We start from the raw sequence: 20,078 nt of genomic DNA, 5'->3' as shown, positions 1-20,078 counted from the left end.
AAGAGAGCCAATGTTAAATTAACTTCAAGGTGGGGCAGCCTCTGATGAAATGGGTGAATAGTGCAAAATAATGCAATTTGGTGCCTGGGGAAAATAGTGCTATTTTGGTGAGTGCTATAGCAAAACAGTGCAAGGCAGATACTTGTAAAATCATCACTCGAGGCGGACACATGGTCTCTATGTGAAAGGTGCACGAGTAAATGGTCTCTAAGGTGCACATGTCGGGCTCATAGGTGACAAAGGTGTCAAGTCAAAGGTCGATAACACAAGTTAGCGGTGGATAAAGGATCACTATCACAAAGAGACTCGGTTAAATAAATTATCTCTAAAATAATAGAGCCACTTATAAATGAATAAAATCGTAAAAGCAGTGTGACAGGAGAGCAACAAAACAATAAGTTAAGAAAGTAAAATCTCTGGTAGATGACCTCTACGGCAAGAAACCCGCTGGTAAATGATCACTAGATCAAATGATCAATGCGAGAATGATCGCTAGCCTGCGGAAATGACCGTCAAAGCAAAGGATCCATGTCAAGGACCAAGGGTAAGTGAGTACAAGGGCAGAAGGAGCCGCGGGCGTCCCGAAATTTTGGAAAAACATTCGCTTTAATTATGCCAGTGTTCATTAGGTTCTAATTAAGTAACATAATCCATTGCAATTTGAATTAGCGAAAATAAAACTGCATTTCTACATTAGTTCCAGATGATGGGATTCTGAGAAATGGCGGCGAATGGAGAGTTCGACACATGGAAGTCGGATATTTTCTTTTTTTCTGCTTGGAAGAGGTTGTGAATGTAATCTTATTACCCTGGGAACAATGTCCCCGGGTTTACTCTCGCTACTGCGGAGACCCTTTGTATGTTTAATTACTCTTGATGCCACACCCGTACGTCAGTGAGCTTCTGTCTTTTGATTTTGAAGATAATCATCTCGATTCTCGACGTGGAATTTCAATCCGTTGTCAGAGAGCGACCCTTGAGGGTGTGCGAAAGATACGGTCGCACGATTTTGGGGTTCCCCCTCTCCACAATTCCGTATTTTCATCTCTCCGCGGCTTCCCACACCCCCACTTTCTCTCAATTCTGGGATTTTTTTCTTTCATTAATTCCCAATTTTCATCAATTCTGGGACTTTTCTCTCTCATTAATTCTGAATTTGCATTGGTGAGTAGATATATTTTTCAACGCTCCTGTATATTCTGTGATAATACATGAATCTTTGGATGCCGATCCCTCCCCCCCCCCCACAACATATATGAAATCGAGGCTGAGGTGCCCCGGAATCATTTTCGCACCGGGCCCCGCGAATTCCAATAAGGGCGGCTCTGTCCCTTTTAACTCTGTTCTACTTGTATTCCGAACCGGACTGGAGTTAGAAGGACCTTCGATGTGCCAGAGATTCACAGGTTCTTCCATCGGCGTAGGTGCTTCTACCACTGGAGCTTTACGTCTAATTTTTGCTGCTTGTGGTATATTTGGACACTTTAAAGCTTCATACTGTGTTATTTTTTTTTTCAAGTAATATACATATTTTTTTTTTCCTGCATTCCAGAGCAACCAGACTGGAAATCGATGCCATCAGATGTTCAGGTGGTTGTAGGAGGAAACGTCAGAGTCGATTGCTCAGCTATTGGTGTACCGGAACCGACTATCACGTGGAATCAGCTTGAAGGTAAATCTTGTGTGTTGCAACAATGCTATTCTGTACAGGGTGATACGTGAATTCACAGACAACACGTTAAGGAATGATAGAATATAAGCAAAAAGTTTTCGTCGTACAATGCATGGTCGTAATTCAAGTGGTGATCCGTAGACTGTCCAGTCGACGAACGCATAAAACCGCTAGTTTTGACACCTATCGTCATTTCTATCACGTATTGCAGAAGAGGTGGCTGGTATGTCTACGGAATTTCCAATGAATCGGCACATGCCGGAATGTGTGTTATGAGTGTATGTGTAGTCCAAACGTATTTATGTTGTCAGAACTGTGCTGGTTAGTGTTCTTGCTGGTGCTTCCATTGTCACTGGTTGGATTGGTTTGGTGCTGCTATCTGTCTTATACAGGGTGTTTCTAAATTCATGGGGCAAACTTTAAAAAGTGACAGATGACGCGCTTGAATGAAGAATGCGCTGTTGAATCGCAATAGCAAAGGCGGTATAGGGTGTTTTTACAGAGTGCAAAACAGCACTTCATCAAAAGCAAATATTATATTTTTTCAGCCGGATTTGCTGTAATAAATCAACCATTCGAGGGTGCAGGGTATTGTAATGTGGTTGGCCTTCTCATAGTGCAACTTGGGTAACGAAAATTCTACCACAACCAATTGTACCGCTTGATCCATAGTTTAGTAAAGCATAACCTTGATGGTCCTAGCACTAATAAAAAAACAAATACCAATACAATGCAAAGGTACATCTTATCGGTATCCAGGGCTGTAGCCAGAAATTTCTGTAGTTCGGAGAGGGGTCAAAGTGACAGAACAATGGACTTGACTATGTTATTCCATACACGTCCGTCCTTTTTTCCTTCTTGCCAGGCACTCTTAGAGCCGAACCTGAATGGTCTTTCATTCTTGTCGGTCAACTCGAGAGAGCGGGAATGTCACCACCGGAACTTTTCGCTACCAAGACTAAGACCTGAACAGTGATTTACTCGTGTCACTTCTCTTGATTGCCATACTGCATTCACCTTTCTCTAGCAGGATCCATTATTCCAGGATCCTGAACAGCCTTCTACTTCCAATGACTATCTCACCACGTTCGTCTTCCACTTACAGCAGAGGTTCTTAACTTTTTGTGTTTCACGGGCCCTTTGGGTCGATGAGACGAAGACCTAAGACGTTCTTTACCAGTAAGAGAAATGCCACGGACCACTTCGTTCAGCACATAATAATGCGAAAAAAAATTCGTTAATTTTTATCCCATCTAAGTGCACGGACCCCCCAGATCCTCTCGACGGAGCAACAAAAGGACCGTAGACAACTTTTTAAGGATCACTGGCTTACAGGAACTTTTTATAGCGACTTACACTTCAGAGCTGATTTCGCCATGCACAGCTTTGACCATTACCTATCCATTTCCCTAGCGAAGATTTGAGCAAAAGCTAATGGATTGTGACCATTCAGTCGCCAAATAGTTCCAAATATACCATTAATGTTGATGCGTTCTATATTAACCACTACTCTCGGACACGACCCAGCCGCCCAGGAGGTGAAGAGAGGAAGTTGTCTTGTGTGTGCACAACAGCTCTGGGTATGAGCGGCATCAATTAATCAATCTATATTAATCATCAGTGGCGTACCCAGGTATCTGTCAGTGGAGGAGCGAAATATAACTAAGCGCCTCATTTTCTGTTCCTCATTCAAGCGCAATTAAAATAAGTTTTAAGTATGCAAAGAAACTTCTTGCTAAAATTTCAACCTCGATGGTAACCTCGTCAAGCAAAATTTCCTTTTTGATTAAGGTGACCATACGTCCCGTATTTCCCGGGACAGTCCCGGTTTTCTGTCTTTTTCTGATCGTCCGGACTTTTTGGCAAAAGTGTCCCGGTATTTCCCGTTTTTTACATGACCCCTACTTGGATTTTTATTCTTTATTGAAGTCAAAGATTGAAATTGTTTTTCAACGCATAAATTACGTTATAATAATTACAACTATATAAATGAGAGCATTAATCTCCCACATTGGTCTTGGTGAACGTTTTATTTCGTGAAATTCATTTCAATCCACTGCAATTTGCAGTAATGCTTCGTTTCCCGACAACGCGATTTTCCGTAATTTCAACAATATTTGGCAAACTTTGTTCACTTTCGGCGACGTTCTTGGCGATAATTGGTGATGTACCGTATTTTCCCGCATTTGGAATCATAATTTCCCGGATTCCTTTTGAAGAAATATGGTCAGCCTACTTTTGACTCAATTTTTCCTATGAGTTTCAAATATGTGCTGCCATCTACCGGGCATAATACGTAGTCACGTATTTTACAATAGATTAGTATTGCAATGAATTTTTTTATTTTTCAAAAAATTATTTTGCTTGATGAACTCTCAAAATTTCCAACAAATGCTAAGAAATTTCCCACTTGAACAAATTTTTGCCTATTTTTCCCATGAATATGGGAAATTTCCCACGAGTTAGGGGCCATTCAAGTATTACGTCAGCATCGATGGGGGGGGGGGTATTCCGATTTGCTGACTTTTGATGACAAGGGGGAGGGGTTTGATGATGCTTACGTCATCAACCACCCCTCATGAAAATAAATATGAAATATTCTTGATGGCAACTTACGCGGTGCGCCAAAAACGAGAAAAATCTTTCGCTAGTTTGTGGGCACCTGAACGAACATTCTCCGTAATGATAAATCCTTTACAGAGCCACTTCAGCGATCTCAAAATGTTTCGCAGATCCTTCAAGTGCTCTGGAAATGTTTCCTAGCCGCTTAAGTGCTCTGGAACAGTGCAACGCATCATTCAAGTGATCCGTAATTATGCCGGGATCACTTAAGTAATCTGGGAATGTGCCGCGGGTAACTTGAGTGATGTAGAACCGCACCGGGACGCTGCTTAAGTGCTCTAAAATTGTGCCACGATTCACTCAAGGGATCTCTAAATGTGCCACGGATCGTTTAAGTGTTCTGGAACAGTGTCGCAGGTTACTTAAGTGATCTTTGAATGTGCCACGGGCCTACTTCAGTGATTTGAAAATGTGGCACGGGTCATTTAAATGCTCTGTAATTGTGGAGGGGGAGGCACAAGAACCCCCCCCCCGCCCCCTCCTGCGCACGTTTCTGATCCTACCAATATGTGTTAGGATTCGGAGGGGCAGAGCTGATGACGAAATTTTGCTGACAAGAGGGAGAGAGGATCAGAGTTTTGCTTACTTTTGCTGACAGGGGGTGGGGCGGTCAAAAATGGCTGAAAATTTGCTTACGTAATACTTGGACCGCCCTCTACCATCACTGCACGGTCGCGGGAAATGCGCGCGGATTATTCTATATGGCGTGGAATATTCTACACGTCCTCAAAAGGGCAACACCTTCTCCTCAACGCAATAGCCCCGTTTACATCGGAAATTAAAAAATAAAGCCGGGTTTTCCTAGAAGCAGGTTTCTACAGTGCATGCAGCGTGAAAACTCTGATTGGCCAAAAAAGCTGAATTTCAAGTTTTTGACCAATCAGCGTTTCCACGCTGCACACGGTGCAGAAATTCTACTCTTAGGAAAACCCGGCTTAGGGGCCGTTCAAGTATTACGTCATCATCGATGGGGGGGGGGGGGGTTTACGATTTGCTGACTTTTGATGACAAGGGGAGAGGGAGGGGTTTGGATAATGCTTACGTCATCAACCACCCTTTATGAAAATATGAGTTGGATTCCGAGGGGCAGAGCTGATGCCGAAATTTTGCTGACAAGGGGGGGGGGGTTCAAAAATGGCTGAAAATTTGCTTACGTAATACTTGAACGACCCCTTGAGAGAGAGAATCGTCACGAACACTGTTGGAAAAAACCGCCATCCTCCAAAGCCACAAAAAAAAAATTCTCCCCGAATTTTTTTCAAACAAGCCCAATTTGGAGGGAAAACTGGAACTCTTTCCTTCACTCTGCAATAGGGAAAAATCGCAAAGGATTATGGGAAAGGGGGTATGCACAGCGAAAATCGCCAAGAGAGAGGATGTAATACAGTATTTCTTCCTTTTTCTCTACTTTTCCTCTTCTTTCTCTACGAGGGGGAAAAAAGTCGTCAAGCCAGTGCCGGAACTCCCAATGCTACAGCAATATTGTACATACATGTAGACCGGTCTAATATAAATTCAACACAATTCGCCCCCCCCCCCCTCCACCTCATACTTGTCGCAATTTTTGAAGAATTCGTTAGTAATTTTTAGGAAGATAGGCGCCAATGTTGGCAGAATTTTGATTGGGGAGCATCCGCTGTCCAGCTCCTTTCCCCCCCCCCCCCACACGGTACGCCACTGTTAACCATGATACATTTAAATCAGTGTTTCCCAAAGTGGGCGATATCGCCCCCTTGGACCATTCCATCGCCCACCGGAGGGTGATAGAACCAACTGATTTAACACAGGATCCTATGGGTTTATTTGAGTTGGGGGCGATGAGAGAAAAAAAAATTTAAGAAGGGGGCGATGGAACAAAAACTTTGGGATACTATGATTTAAATGAACAGATGATATCTTAATTCCAATTAGACTATGTAAACAATCTGGTTCAGCTCTGCTGCTGAATCATTCAGCGCTGTGGTAAGATTTTGGAGAAACGTTTCCAATCGCCGTTTGGCCGCTCGTTGTGTGACTTCCTTGCAGCTGAAAATAATTTAAGAGAAAAATATATCTTCTTTCACTTATATATTTTCTAACTGGATATTTTACGCTACTTTTCTGCTCTACTTACAGAGACTAATATCGCCTTCAATTTGTCTTTTTTTCATCCAAAAATACAGGAAATGGCGGTCCATCAACGTCTTTAGATCAGAAAGATGTACACTACGTGGTCGCAAGTAACGGGAGCCTGATAATAACCAACGTGCGTGTTGAAGACGCCGGAGAATACGCATGCGTCGCGAGCAATGGCGTCGGAGAGGATATCTCTACGACCATATCTGTCAATGTACATGGTATGCGTGTTAACATTATAGAGATTTATTTGTAATTTTTCAATTTATTTATAATTTTTGTATGTAATTATGTACATAGAATCACGTTGTTATTTTTTTCAATCAATTTACGATCAAGGACGTAATGTTGCGTCCAAACGCCCGTGGAATAAATTCAAAAAAAGTTGTCCTGGTTTCCTTTCCTCTCTCCTCATTACCTCGAAATTTTGTTGCAACCCTATGAAACAAAGTTGTTCTTTTTTATCTTCGTGATGAGGAGGTAAACAGCTTTTACTATACACATGTAATATGAGCGAAAGAGAACAGGTAGGTATGCGTGAAAAGAGAAATATACTTTTCACCTGCTCTCTCTTATCTGAAAGTTTACAGATAATCCAGCACCCGAAGCACGAGATCCGCCTGCTCCCCCCCCCCCTAATTGCGGCCCTGCTTTCAACGCACACAGTACTGGCAGATATTATCTTACCTCAATGAAACACGCTGCAACCATGGATGTAACAGTTGTGGAGGTCGCTCGTCGATTCCGCTGGCCACTACAGCAATATACCGATCATCAAAGAGGGTGGTGATCAATAAGCATTTAGACGCGTGAGATTCATACATCAAAATTCAATTTTACTCCCCCAAATTTAGTTGAACAGTGAAAATTCTCCTTCAAATTTTAGGTAATTTTTTAAGTGTTATTTCTCCCAACTTTTGGAGTGAAATTACTCTCCAAAATTATATTTTCGGATAGCACTGGTGGTAATCCTTGATTACCGGGAACAGGTCTCCAGACAACTGTTTAAATTGTTTTGAATTATTTCCATAATCGGTATATCGCCACAGTAGCCAAGTCAAATCGACGAGTGACCTCCATAACTGTTACATCAAATGGTACGACAATATCTGCGATTACTTATGGTGAACGATCCAGAGAGGCAAGATTAAAATAGTGTCGTTGCGTTAAACAAGCCTGTCGCGTGCTTAAGATATTACAGCAATTCAAAACGTCGAGGCATACTGAGTATCCTTGATTGGCTTTTTCCATACCCCCCTCCAAGTTCTCCAGGTACACTGATAGCTATGTACAGACATAAAACTACATCGACGTGACTAAGGAGTATTAAAAAACATCAATCTTGTAACTTTCCTGACATAGGTTACACCATAGACTTAAGATATAAATAGACCGCGCACGCTATTCATAAAACTTGTCGAACGTGAAGAAAAGATGAGCAGTATTGTCGGGGAAAGAACAGGTTCTGCGCTATTACATTTGGCGCGTTTTCGCAGAAGCTAGGATGTTGCTGTAACGAAATTTGACTCAATTCGATCAAGTTGATGAAAACTTTCCTTCATTTTTTCAATGAATTTCACTCATTTTTATGTGAAATATTTAGGGAGTATCAGATTTGAAAAAATAAATTCTATAAAATAAACAAATATTGGAAAACGGAACAACGTATATGTTGTAAAGCCTAATTCATTTATATTTTTAAATATTCTCTTCATTCACTTTGTCGCTTTTAATTTCGAAAATTTATTTATACTAGGGGTTATTAAAACAAAAATATATCTTTCCAGAACATTACAATTACTCTATATACTCATAATTAATGTATAATTAATTATAATGCATCATATTATGTTATGTAATGTAACGCATTCACACTCATACCATATTCAGTCATGAAATAATATTCAAACAATAAGAAAAAGTTTCATTTCTAACATTCCTGAAAAACCTTTTATAACCTCATCACACAAAACTGTAAACACTTACATAATATTTCAGGATTAAAATAGATTTTACTCAAGAAAATTACAGAATCTCATCATCAATTTCTCTAAATTATAAGAATTAAAATTCCATGTAGAGTATATATGTAATAATTTAAAGTGTGTGTATATATATATATATATATATATAATATTTTAGGATATAATATTTCATATATATAATATAATATTTACACATGTCACACATATATATATATATATATATGTGACATATGTAATCTCTTCGCTCCAAAAGTATGCATATGTTAATCTTAATTTAAGGTATTAAATCGTTTTTAGAATGATTACACAATATATGACTTCAGGTCTTAGTACAGATATTGACTCAAAAAATCAATTGAATAATTAATTTTCTTGTTTGAAGCGGCAATTTCACATACAACAAACATAAATTAATGAATAAAAAAATTTCTTTTCTGTAATAGTTTTATCTCAGGTGTGAAGAGGGGTAAAAATACTATTATTTTTAGAGGTTGTTATGCATTTTTATGCAAAACTGCAATTGTCTAGAGGGGGGGGGGGGAAGTTTTCCTCACATTCTATTTAAATAGAATATTTTTCATAAATTTCTCCTTCTGAAAAGCATATTTTCTTCCAAGTTGAGCAAAACTCGAATGAACTCACCAGCTCGCCAAATCTCGCCAAATCTTGCGGAGACGTATATTTCAGTTAAAACTTCATAAAACTCACAATTTCAATCATTTATTGCCAAAAATTCTATTAAAACATTTAATAATGATTCATGACATTTGAATTTTACCAAAACTTGGAACTTTAATTGAATTAAATCCAAAATGGAGTCGTTAAAAACTGAGATTACGTCAGAAATCCATTGCATCGTCAATTTAATATTCCAATTTTTAATTTATAAGAAGAGGAATAAGCAAAAAAGTATTCCCTTGTGAAAGGATACTGGTCTCCCTTTCCTAAACCGCTCAGAACATCCGAAAGCTGCGCAAGTGTTGGCCATTCTAATCAAAAATAAGACAGCGCGTGTAGATCGTCATACGAGTAGCCATAAGGAAAGCATTGCCAGCGAGATTCCCTGACCAGCCTTTCGACCGGAGTCACGTGACTCCGGATCTTTGCTTCACATTGTAACCCCTCGCGCGCACTCTATAGTATTATTACTCTGTGGGTTACACTCATGAGAGCCATTAATTTAGCACCACTTTCTTCTTACAGTGAAGATTGAACAGTGGAACAAGCGCAGCTTATATAGCATCGTATACGCTGTATGTTGCGGTCAATGTCCGAAGTCAATTTATGGATTGGCAACCAAAGTAAGAACTATGGTTGCTTCTCGAATGCATTGGACTTTGATCAAATGATTAGACCATTAATAGTTTTTTTCACTCACTGGGCAGACTTCAGACATTGGCTCTGACCAGCCTTCCGTAAGTCAAGTTTTGGGCTGCAAAAAGTTGTGACAGCCCGGCTCTTTGAGACGTTCATCTCGGAAAAGGTGTGGTTAGTGGGCACTTTTAGTTAGGCACCGTTGTGTGGGAAACTATCAAATTCGGAGTGCAGATGTAGACTTTATTTCTCATAGTTTGCAGTGGTTTCAGGGAACCCCACCTTCACCACAGTGGTGGTCGGCTTAAGTTGGTTTCCTATTGCTCCCAACTTCGAAGCGTGAATGTGAGCCGATTTCCGCTTAACGTAAATCTCGTCACAGATATCGACAAGCCTACAACGATACAATTATTAGAATCATTGCACTTCAAAGTTACAAAAATTTATGGAAGATGGCAGCAATACACGTAACAAGCATTACACAGTAACAAACTTCACGCTAGGTTCACAACAATTATGCGAGCTTCAGGTGACCACTGAAAGATGGCGACTTCATTTTTCAGCCCAATTTCTTTCGCGGTAAACTGTAGTACAGTGATATGGCCAAATTTGATGTGTGGGGATGTATTCGTCCCGTAAATACCGGACTCAAGCACTCACGAAAGAGAAGGAATGCGTCGCATTGCATATTCATTAACTATTAGGGTTATTCCAATAGACTGAGTCCCCCCCCACCCCGGGTTTCGACGTCTATGGTGGCCAGAACAATGGATAGGGGCACGCTGAGCAGCGGAAAATTTTGCTCACGGGCTTCTGTCCAAGATGTAGACTTACGCATTAACTGGTTGGTACTAATGTAATGTCTCTTTGGTGTTCGTTACTTGAAACCGTGGAGCTATCCTTAGGAACTTGTGTAAAATTTCTTAAATATACTGCATATTTTTTAATAAAGTATTATAGAGTTGTTTAAATCCGCAATTCAGCTGTGATTCCTGTTTTGCAGTTTCACCGCAGTTCCGAGAAGAATTCCAACTGATGAAGGTGAGAAGCAGCCATTCGGCGTCACTCCCTTGCGAAGTGACCGGCGACAGTCCCCTGGATGTGAAATGGTCCAGAAAGTACCTCAGTGACGATTTCGAATCGAGGTAGAAATGTGCGGGTAAAATTTGTATAATTAAAGTATGACTATATGCATTTGGTTCTACTTCTTCCACATGATAATGATAACATCTCGAAGTATTTCCGAATCCACAAGCGAATCCTATCCGCTTTTACAGACCCTTAATCAATTCAAATACGTTTACGCCGATGTACATTAGGAACTGAACTTTTTCATTACACTTTCAGGCACAAAATCCAAGAGACCCCGTTGCCGAATGGACTTCTATCGGAGTTTTTTCTCACCAGGGCTTCAACACTGGATGCTGGCATCTACACGTGTACGGCCACGAATCCTTACGGGAAGAAGCAGCGTACAGTGAAACTAGTTGTCTTAGGTCTGTATAACTTGTTTGTTCCACTACAGACTAATAAAGTGCCGTCAAGAAAGTCAGTATGGTCTAAAAATGACTGATATACAAGGTGAACTTGACCTGATCTGCCAAACGAAATGAGGGAGGAGACGAGCCCACATGTGGAGCAAAAAACGCCATAGCAAACCTATCCTGCCATATACCTATCTTTAACCTTTTCGAGTTATGGTGGATAATAATAGATAATGGAAGAAAATGCGCCAAGTCTGAAAAACCCCCAAAGTAGCAATACATCACTTATGTTTGCGATACTGTACATCACTGAAATCGGTGTTCGTCCTAAGCAGGCCTTCGATGAACCTTCGGAATTGGCGGTTGCAGATTTTGGAGACAGTTTGATTTTGCAGAATAGATCCTATTAGATGAGACACCACCTAAATCAGGATATCTGGATTTAATGTCGTGCTGCAAGCGCGGAGAAATTGGCGAAGTTCAAAATCAAATTTTTGCCAAAATTTACGACCGTCAATTCTGAATGTTCCCTAAAGGCTAAATTTCTCCTGAACTAGAATACCGATATGGTTTATTGTAGGCTTTTTTTCAACAGCTGTTTGAATGGACAAGTGTTTGTGGTGGATTTGACCCATGGGCGGAGACACTGCCCTTTTCGCCGTCGATACCTGAGCCAACTGATCTACTGTTTGAAGGCAGCATCCTGCCCTCTCACAGAATCATTATCGTGCCCCCCCCCCCCCCGCCTTTGAAGTCTATGCCGCCTATGATTTGACCGATTGTAGCTAGAATGGTGTTTGCGGAATTAGCAGTTACGTGTTTTGACGACAATTCGATTTTGCACTTTGCCAACTACTCAGCGCTTTTAAATCGTCATTTGAAACATATATTGTGATGAAAATGGTGTCACTTTATGGGATTTTGCCTGTTCTTCCCAAATATGAGCTTAGTTTGCGTGTAGGTCTCCCAGAAATTTCACAAATTTGGGTTCTTTTCAGGCTTGACGCGTTTTCTTGCACAATCCATTATCCACCATAACTCGGAAAACGGTTAAAGATAGTATGGGTTCGCTATGGCGTTTTATACTCCGCATGGGCTCATCTATTCCCTTCTTTCATTTGATCAGGTCACTCTCTCCGTGTATTTACATTTGATGTTTCTTTGCAGAACCACCCCTTCCTCCATCGGATATAACCATGAAGCAAATCGGAAGCGACGAGGTGACTATTCGATGGTCAGCGCCGTACAGTGGCAACAGTCCCGTAACTAGGTACATTCTTCAGTACTGGCGAGATACAGGTAATATTTTGCTTTTCACTTTTTTCTTAAGAGACAATCATCATCAATCACGTCCATATATAGTAATGGCAGATTTCATCATTTATATAAAATAGGGGCACCTCCGAAATTGGAAGAAGAAGCTGTGGCCAATGATCAGACGTCTTATTTGCTACAGGGTCTCCTCCCGGGAACGGCCTACATCGTACGCTTGGTAGCCGAGAACGAGTACGGTCAGAGCACGCCGTCCATCCCCATGAAATTCAATACAGTCGAGAAGAGTAAGTACTGAAGGCATTTTTCTTGCACGAAGACACACACACGTATGGGTTAATTGAGGTTCGCCAATTAAAATTAATTATTAAGATGGAATTCCTGATTGAATTCGGCATTGCGCTCACCATTGATTGCATTCAAAAATAGAAAAAGAAAGTGCCAAAATTCGTCGATAGGTGAACCAATCAGTGTTTAATTTATCCCTTGGTTTTCAACATTGCTTGTCATTCGTGAAAACGTGTTTCTACACAGCTTTGAACCGTATCCAAAAAATTCATCCCCACACATAATTATTGAAAGGAAAATTCACCGACAAACAATTCATTGACTGCAACTAGAGTCCTAGTTATCGAGTGAGCAAATGAGCAAGCAGTGAGCACGTATGTGAGGGAGTGGGCAAGTGAGTGCGTAAATATGCGAGGGAGCGAGCAAGTGAATGAGTAAGCGAGAAAGATGTAGATTCACTGGGTAAGCATGAGAAGCAAGTGAGTGAGCAAAATATTGAATAAGTTAATGAGCAAAATATTGAATAAGTTAGTGAGCAAAATATTGAATAAGTTAGTGAGCAAATGAGCAAGGAACATGTGAGCATATGAGAGTGCATGAGCAAGTCAGTGAGCATAGGAATGAGTGAATGAGCAAGTAGTTAGCTCAGGAGTGAAAGAGACAGTCAGTGAGCACAGGAGTGAAAGAGACAGTCAGTGAGCACAGGAGTGAAAGTGGAAATCAGTGAGCATAGGATGAACAAGTCGGTGAGCACAGAAAAGAACATATCCAGGAAGGCATGATCGGCATTCGAAGTTTAAGCCTACGCAGACTTTGCGACAAAAAGAGTATGTAAATCTGCAGTTAGAGATTTACATACTCTTTTTGTCGCAAAGCCCGTGTATGCTAAGATATTACTCTGTGGATTATCCCTCTCAACTAAATTGAGCCCTCGCTGCCGTGATGCTGTATATAAATATTCGAGTATTCGGGGGTGCGGCTTATACACCAGAGTAGTGTGCCTGAAGCAGCCCGCGGCGCTGCAGCTGACCATTATGTTGGCTCTCGAATAGGAAAAAGTGGGCCACTCCTGGTACATATGCTACGGTCAATAAGATTGAGATTGCGGTAAATAAGATTCCGGTTATAAAACAATAAACTGGTTACTGTGCATAATCGCGAGACACCCAGGCTCTGTCGCAAGAAGCAACGTAAGCACTTCGCCCCCCCCCCACCCCGGAGCGAGGGGGGGGGGAACCAGAGCATCTCCGGTAAAACCAAAATTTATTGATATGTCAAAGATTACATATAGCGCAAGACTGACTAGCATACATTTCGAAAAGCTTGCCATCCGTTGTGAGCCATTTTCCTGTGCTGAAGATTCTGAGCGTGAGTCCGTCCGTTGCGACTCTTGATTGGTTGGTTCGACGATCTGGGCTAATGAGAGTCGCCGTTGTATCTCCCGGTGTAGCTGGGATTTTGTCTGTCTTCGTTGTATTACTGTCTATATGTAGTAGACTTGAATCTTGGATCTCGATATCCATTGGTTGAGTCAGTGGCTGGCTTTCTTGTTGGATAATCCCTTCTGGATTATCGGATAATGCGATTACCTCGGAGTTAGACTCCGGATTATCAGACCTGGAAAGAGGGGGGGGATTCTGGTAGCAGGGAACACCAGGTTTCCCTCAATCGACTAAGTGCCAGGCCTTGCCAAAGATGGATTTTCGGTCAGCCTCGAGTGCTTCCAGGATTTTTCGGAACTTTATGTCGTCCGGGCGGGCACACAGTGAGAGATGCCTTGTTTCGGAGAGGAGTGAGCAATTCCATCGAGAAATACTGCAGCAGCATCGGAAATCTGGGTGAGGGCATCTTGACGCGTGACAAAGTCAGCTTAAACGCTCCATGGCATGAGAGAGTTGCGATGAAAAGGTCCCAGTCGAATAAGTTGGTGACCAGAGTTGTTTGACGAAGAAAGCAGTAACCCTTCAGCCTAGATGGTGTGGCCGAGGAAGCAGTCTTTTCCTTTCGGGGGCCCGCTTGGTTCTCGCCATATCTAGGAATCGGTCGGAACTGGATCGGCAGAACCTGAAAGAAAATTTCCGTCAAACGCAAAATAAATAATAACGTCAAATAATGCATATAAATGCATAAAATCAAAGAATTTTCAGAATAAGTGCAAATTTGTGAAGGTTTATTGAAGCTCAATCACTTTTTCGTAGTTTTCAAATGAATGTTGCTCATAATATTTTCATAACATCGGGGTTTTTTCCTGCAGGTAGGATTTTTTTCCCCAAATATCAACTGTTTCATCGTAAGCGTCAAAAATGTTCACTTCTTTTAGAAATAGCCCTGAAATTTTTTTTTACTGTTATTTCGTTACTGAACAGCCACGACAATCCAGAAATTGAAAATGCTTAAATAAAAAGTATTTAGAAGTTATTTATACATATGTAGTATATGCTTATGTGAGGAGGTGAATGAATATGCACTAACAAATAGCAAATATGCATTTTAAAAACACGCCTGCTCTTTTTTTTTTTGCATAGTAATTTTTTAGCGCATATTTTCTCATTTTTGGTACATATTTTCGAATTTTTAACTTTTTTTCACGATTTTTCAAATACAAATACAAAGGACACAACAGGCAAACTGCGTATAACGAGGTGGCAGAAAAATATATGGATGTGTGTGTAAAGATCACATATATTTGGCATTTTTAAATGCATATTTTGGCATTTTTAAGTGCATATTTTAGTCTTTTTAAGTGCATATTTTGGCCTTTTTAAGTGCATATTTTAGTCTTTTTAAGTGCATATTTTGGCCTTTTTAAGTGCATATTTTAGCCTTTTTAAGTGCATATTTTAACCTTTTCAAGTGCATATTTTAACCTTTTTAAGTGCATATTTTAACCTTTTTAAGTGCATATTTTAACCTTTTTAAGTGCATATTTTAACCTTTTGAAGTGCATATTTGCATATTTTTAGAGCGTATTTTGCCAGTTTTTAAGTGCATGTAATCCGGGCTCTAGTTATAACGAACTCCAAGCGACCAGAGAAATTACTGCGTCATAACAAAATTTCGTATAAATTAATTCGCACAGTTCCTATGTAAACTTATCTGGGGGATCAGAAAAGTGTTCGTTAAAACGAGATTCTTTTCGCAATAACAGTATTCTTTAAAACGGGATTCGACTGCATTCAAAATATGTTCAGGAATTACCCAGTACCAGTTCTGAGAGTGGAAATACAGTATGTCGTGAAATAAAAAATATCTACATTTTTATACAGTCCCCTTGTCCTCTGACTTCCAATTGAAAAGTTGTTGCCCTGTATCACCTGAGGCCACAACTGTGGCTCGCTGAACAGTTGTGTCAAACTCGGTTGTAACTATACCGCAATTATAAGGTCAACAGCTCACCCTGTGTAATTACAGCTATCTGATCGTCCCGCTGAGGTGGTCGAGTGATCATGGTGACGGACTCGCATCGCGAGGTCTCGGGTTCGAACCCCACCGCCGCCACAGCAGTGGTCGGCTGAAGTTGGTTTTCTGTGGTTCCCAACTTCGAGGTGCAAAGGTGGGACGATCTCCCCGTTAAAAAGTCTCACCACAGAGAGCAAACAATTATGCAATCATCACACTTCAGTCATAGTTTTAGAAATCGGTGGTGGATGGCTGCACTGTACATAACAAGCATTACATAGGAACAAACTTCACGTTGTTTTCACAACATATTCCAGCATGTACCAATGCGTTAGAAGTTCCACAGAGGAATATGGACGAAGTACAAGTATGGTTTAGTAGTAGCTATATAGTAGTTCCGTACCACACAATAAAATAGTTAATACCAAGTGATGAAGTAAGCGAAACAAGTTCTTTGATACGTAGTTTTTTGAGTACGATTGATTGTACTGATATTTACGGTTGAATGATTTGTTGAACAAATGATTTTTCTTTTGAACATGGGCAGACTATTTATAAGTGTTGGATTGTGTAGATACATAGATAGATAGAACCGCTCACAACCCCGGACTGATGCAAAGCACCTTACTTTCGTTACCTCAAAAGAGGCAGGGTTGTGCCGGAAAGTTAGCGAAGATTTATTATTATTATAATTAAAGCAAATGAGCAAGGAACATGTGAGCATAGGAGAGTGCATGAGCAAGTCATTGAGCATAGTTGTGAGTGAATGAGCAAGTACTTAGCTCAGGAGTGAAAGAGGCAGTCAGCGAGCACAGGAGGGAATGAACAAGTCGGGGAGCAAGCATTATTTATTAGATTTAGCAGTGCCCCCCTCTTCTCCCCGTGCACACAAGTATCAAATCACTCGCGTTGTAAAGTACAAGCCATTTGACTACTAGTACTACTAAACCACACATGCACCTCGTCCATATTCCTCTGCGGAACCTCTAACGAATTGGTACATGCGGGAATGTGTGTGTACGTGTAGTGAAACCTGACGTGAAGTTTGTTTCTGTGTAATTCTTGTTATGTGTCGTGCTGCCATCTGCCACCAGTTTTTCAAACTATGAGTGAACTGTAATGATTGAATAATTTATCGTTGTAGGCGTGTTGCTCTCTGTGGCGAGACTTTTTAATGGGGAGATCGGCTCTCATTTGCGCCTCGAACCACAGGAAACCAACTTCAGCCGACCACCACTGCGGTGACGGTGGGGTTCGAACCCGGATCCCCGCGATGCGAGTCCGTCATTATGACCACTCGACCACCACAGCGGCAAGCCATTTGACTAAAAATCGAGAGCTGAACCCAATGAGCAGGGAGAAAAATTGCACGTGCGCCGTGGTACATGTTAGATTGTATAACACAGGGGTGGCCAACAGCTGGCCCTTCGAGATGATTTTGTGCGGCCCGCGACAAGATGGAAAAACTATATTTTTTGTATTAGTTTTGATTGACGAAATTGTGGTTAATGTAGAAAAAGAAATTCTGATTTGACAAAAACAATTTGTAACACACAAACAAAATCATTTGATCATTTTTGTCGAACCACGGTCATTTTCTGCACACGAGGGCTAATTCGAACCGGGACCTACAATTTATTGCCGATTCCGAACGGCAGGCTTGTTTTCTATACTCATCGAGAGGTTGGTGCGATAACCCCTCGATGGGGGAACTCCCTGCGGTAGCAATTTCTTGCTGCGGTCAAGTCGCCGTTTTTTGTTGTACCCCCGTGTCAGGAAAGTTTTCTGACAAGGACGAACCGGATATCGAACTCGCGACACCTCTAAAACATCCTTTGGTACTTTAAGGCGAGCATCTTATCGACCTGGGCTACCTGGGCCCTCACACAAACAAAAAAACGTCCTTAAACACACAGACAGGTCACAGGATTGATTTCTATAACCTACTGTGGAAATTATGGAAGTAGTAGAAGCAGATTTTCTTGCGCAATCATCGGAGTTCAGTAATGATAATCCAGAGACGAGCAAAATTTCCTTCAAAAACTTTCCTTTTAAATTTATCATAAAAATTCAAATTAGTAAGAATATTCATTCAAGTATTTATCTAGCAGGCAAAAGAAAGCAAACACTAGAAAAGCATTGCATGGAATTCAGAAATAAGGAATTTCAAAAGACCAAATTATTATTTTTTTTGTTCGATAAACTTTCGACGTTTTACGAAGTAACATTGTCCATTCTGGTTAAAAGAGCATCAACATTCATAATTTGCAATAAGATGAAAAAAGTTTTCTAAATAATAATTCATTAATAATAATTTATAATTAGTATTTAATTAAATAATTAAATGAACAGATTATTAGTTAAGTACTTAAATCCCGTTAAAATTTGCACGCGGCTTATACACCGGAGTTTTGCCCCTGGTGCGGCCCGTGGCACAGCGTCAGGCCATTATGTCGGCCCTCGAACAGAGAGAAGTTTGCCACCCCTGGTATAACAGATTAAATCTAGGCCACAGGAAATTTACATTTGTGGAAAAAACAATCATGTAAATAGTTCATGTTTATTGTCACACTCTCCCTCTAACAAGGAAGTGTATAAGATTTCAGCAACGATGGCCTATCCACTATCAAGAATTTTACAATTAATTTGTTTTATGTAGAAAATTCCTTTTAATGAATATTAACATTGAATTACCTGAATTTTCACTATTGGAGGGGGGAAAAATCAATATGAAATCAAAATTTGTCGTGAATCAACTTCAGAATAATATCATCAATTTTCCTAAAGAACAGCAATTGCGAGATTTTGTTTGTTCCTGTTCTTGATCATTTTGATGTCATTAGATGTCGCTAATGTGTATGCAGGGTGTCCCGTAATTGCTGATTCGGCAATATCACGTGAACCGTTCGTAGTAGAGGTATGGTTCTAGTTTAAAAAATGTTCAAAATAGATTCAGGAATCGCTCTGTACCAGTTCTGAGAGTGAAAATACAAAGTTCCATGAAAAGTGTTCATATCTAAAGTGTTTTATACAAAATATCTCGGTGAATATTGCACTTAAAAACGTTATTTTTTTTTTTTTTGTTTGCCTCAGGAAAGGCAGGGCAACAACTTTCTAATTGGAAGTAATTGGACAAGGGGGACCATATAAAAATATTAATTTTTTTCTTATTTTTGGATACACTCTATTTTTACTCTTAAATCTGGTACACGGTAGATTCCAGAAACATTTTGAGAGCGTTTTCTAAATTTGAACCATGCCTCTACAATGAACGGTTGATGAGATTATGGCCGAATTAGGACTTACAGAACATGTATAATTATAGTATACATAATAATTTAGTTGCGCGTACTACAATAAAATAATTAATGCCAAGTGAACAAGCGAAACAAGTTCTTTCACAGGGTGGCGTTTTTCGAGTTTACGATTTATTAAACTAATGTTTACGGTTAATAACTATGCTAGTAAAATAAATACTCTTTTTTCAACTTACTTGTAAACATGAGCAGTTAAAACATGTGCACATAGATAGATAGAACCGCTCACAACATCGGACTGATGTAAAGCAACTTCCGTTACCTCATAGGAGCTGATAAAAGCAATAACGCAGTATATATATAGTTCACTATAACAACAATAATATAGTCTATGAAGACATGACTAAACGATGGCAGTACAGTGTATCAAGCCGAAATGGCTGTAATAAAGGACGCTATAGACCACATTCACAATAATAAATTGGAAGGTGCCTACGTCTATAGTGACAGTCAACCAGTACTACAGACATTGAGGGAAATTGATAACAAAGATAAAAAAATATGCACATGAAAATTTTAGCTGAAAAGAACAAAATAATCTTCCATTGGGTCAAGGCATGGTGCCGCTGTGGTGGTCGAGTGGTTATAGTGACGGACTCGCGATGCGAGG

The 20,078-nt window shown here is 40.3% G+C and overlaps 1 protein-coding gene across 3 annotated transcripts in view; it reads left to right on the top strand.

Moving 5' to 3' along the window:
* LOC149083569 (cell adhesion molecule DSCAM-like) overlaps positions 1-20,078 on the top strand; it is an 85,859-nt gene that overhangs the window by 27,754 nt on the left and 38,027 nt on the right. For all 3 annotated transcript variants that reach the window (XM_089234091.1, XM_089234090.1, XM_089234089.1), the window contains exons 3-8: positions 1,553-1,672; positions 6,457-6,630; positions 10,712-10,853; positions 11,056-11,204; positions 12,360-12,491; positions 12,587-12,751. In XM_089234091.1, the coding sequence (XP_089090217.1) occupies positions 1,553-1,672; positions 6,457-6,630; positions 10,712-10,853; positions 11,056-11,204; positions 12,360-12,491; positions 12,587-12,751 (882 nt within the window). The remainder of the gene's footprint in view (positions 1-1,552; positions 1,673-6,456; positions 6,631-10,711; positions 10,854-11,055; positions 11,205-12,359; positions 12,492-12,586; positions 12,752-20,078) is intronic.

Source organism: Pholcus phalangioides, unplaced genomic scaffold (genome assembly GCF_987345545.1).
Source record: "Pholcus phalangioides strain wild (caught in Gottingen) unplaced genomic scaffold, Ppha-v1.0 ptg000008l_1, whole genome shotgun sequence".
In the NCBI taxonomy this organism is placed as follows: Eukaryota; Metazoa; Arthropoda; class Arachnida; order Araneae; family Pholcidae; genus Pholcus; species Pholcus phalangioides.
Note: the sequence above shows the minus strand (reverse complement) of the source record. Positions and strands in the feature narration are given on the sequence as shown.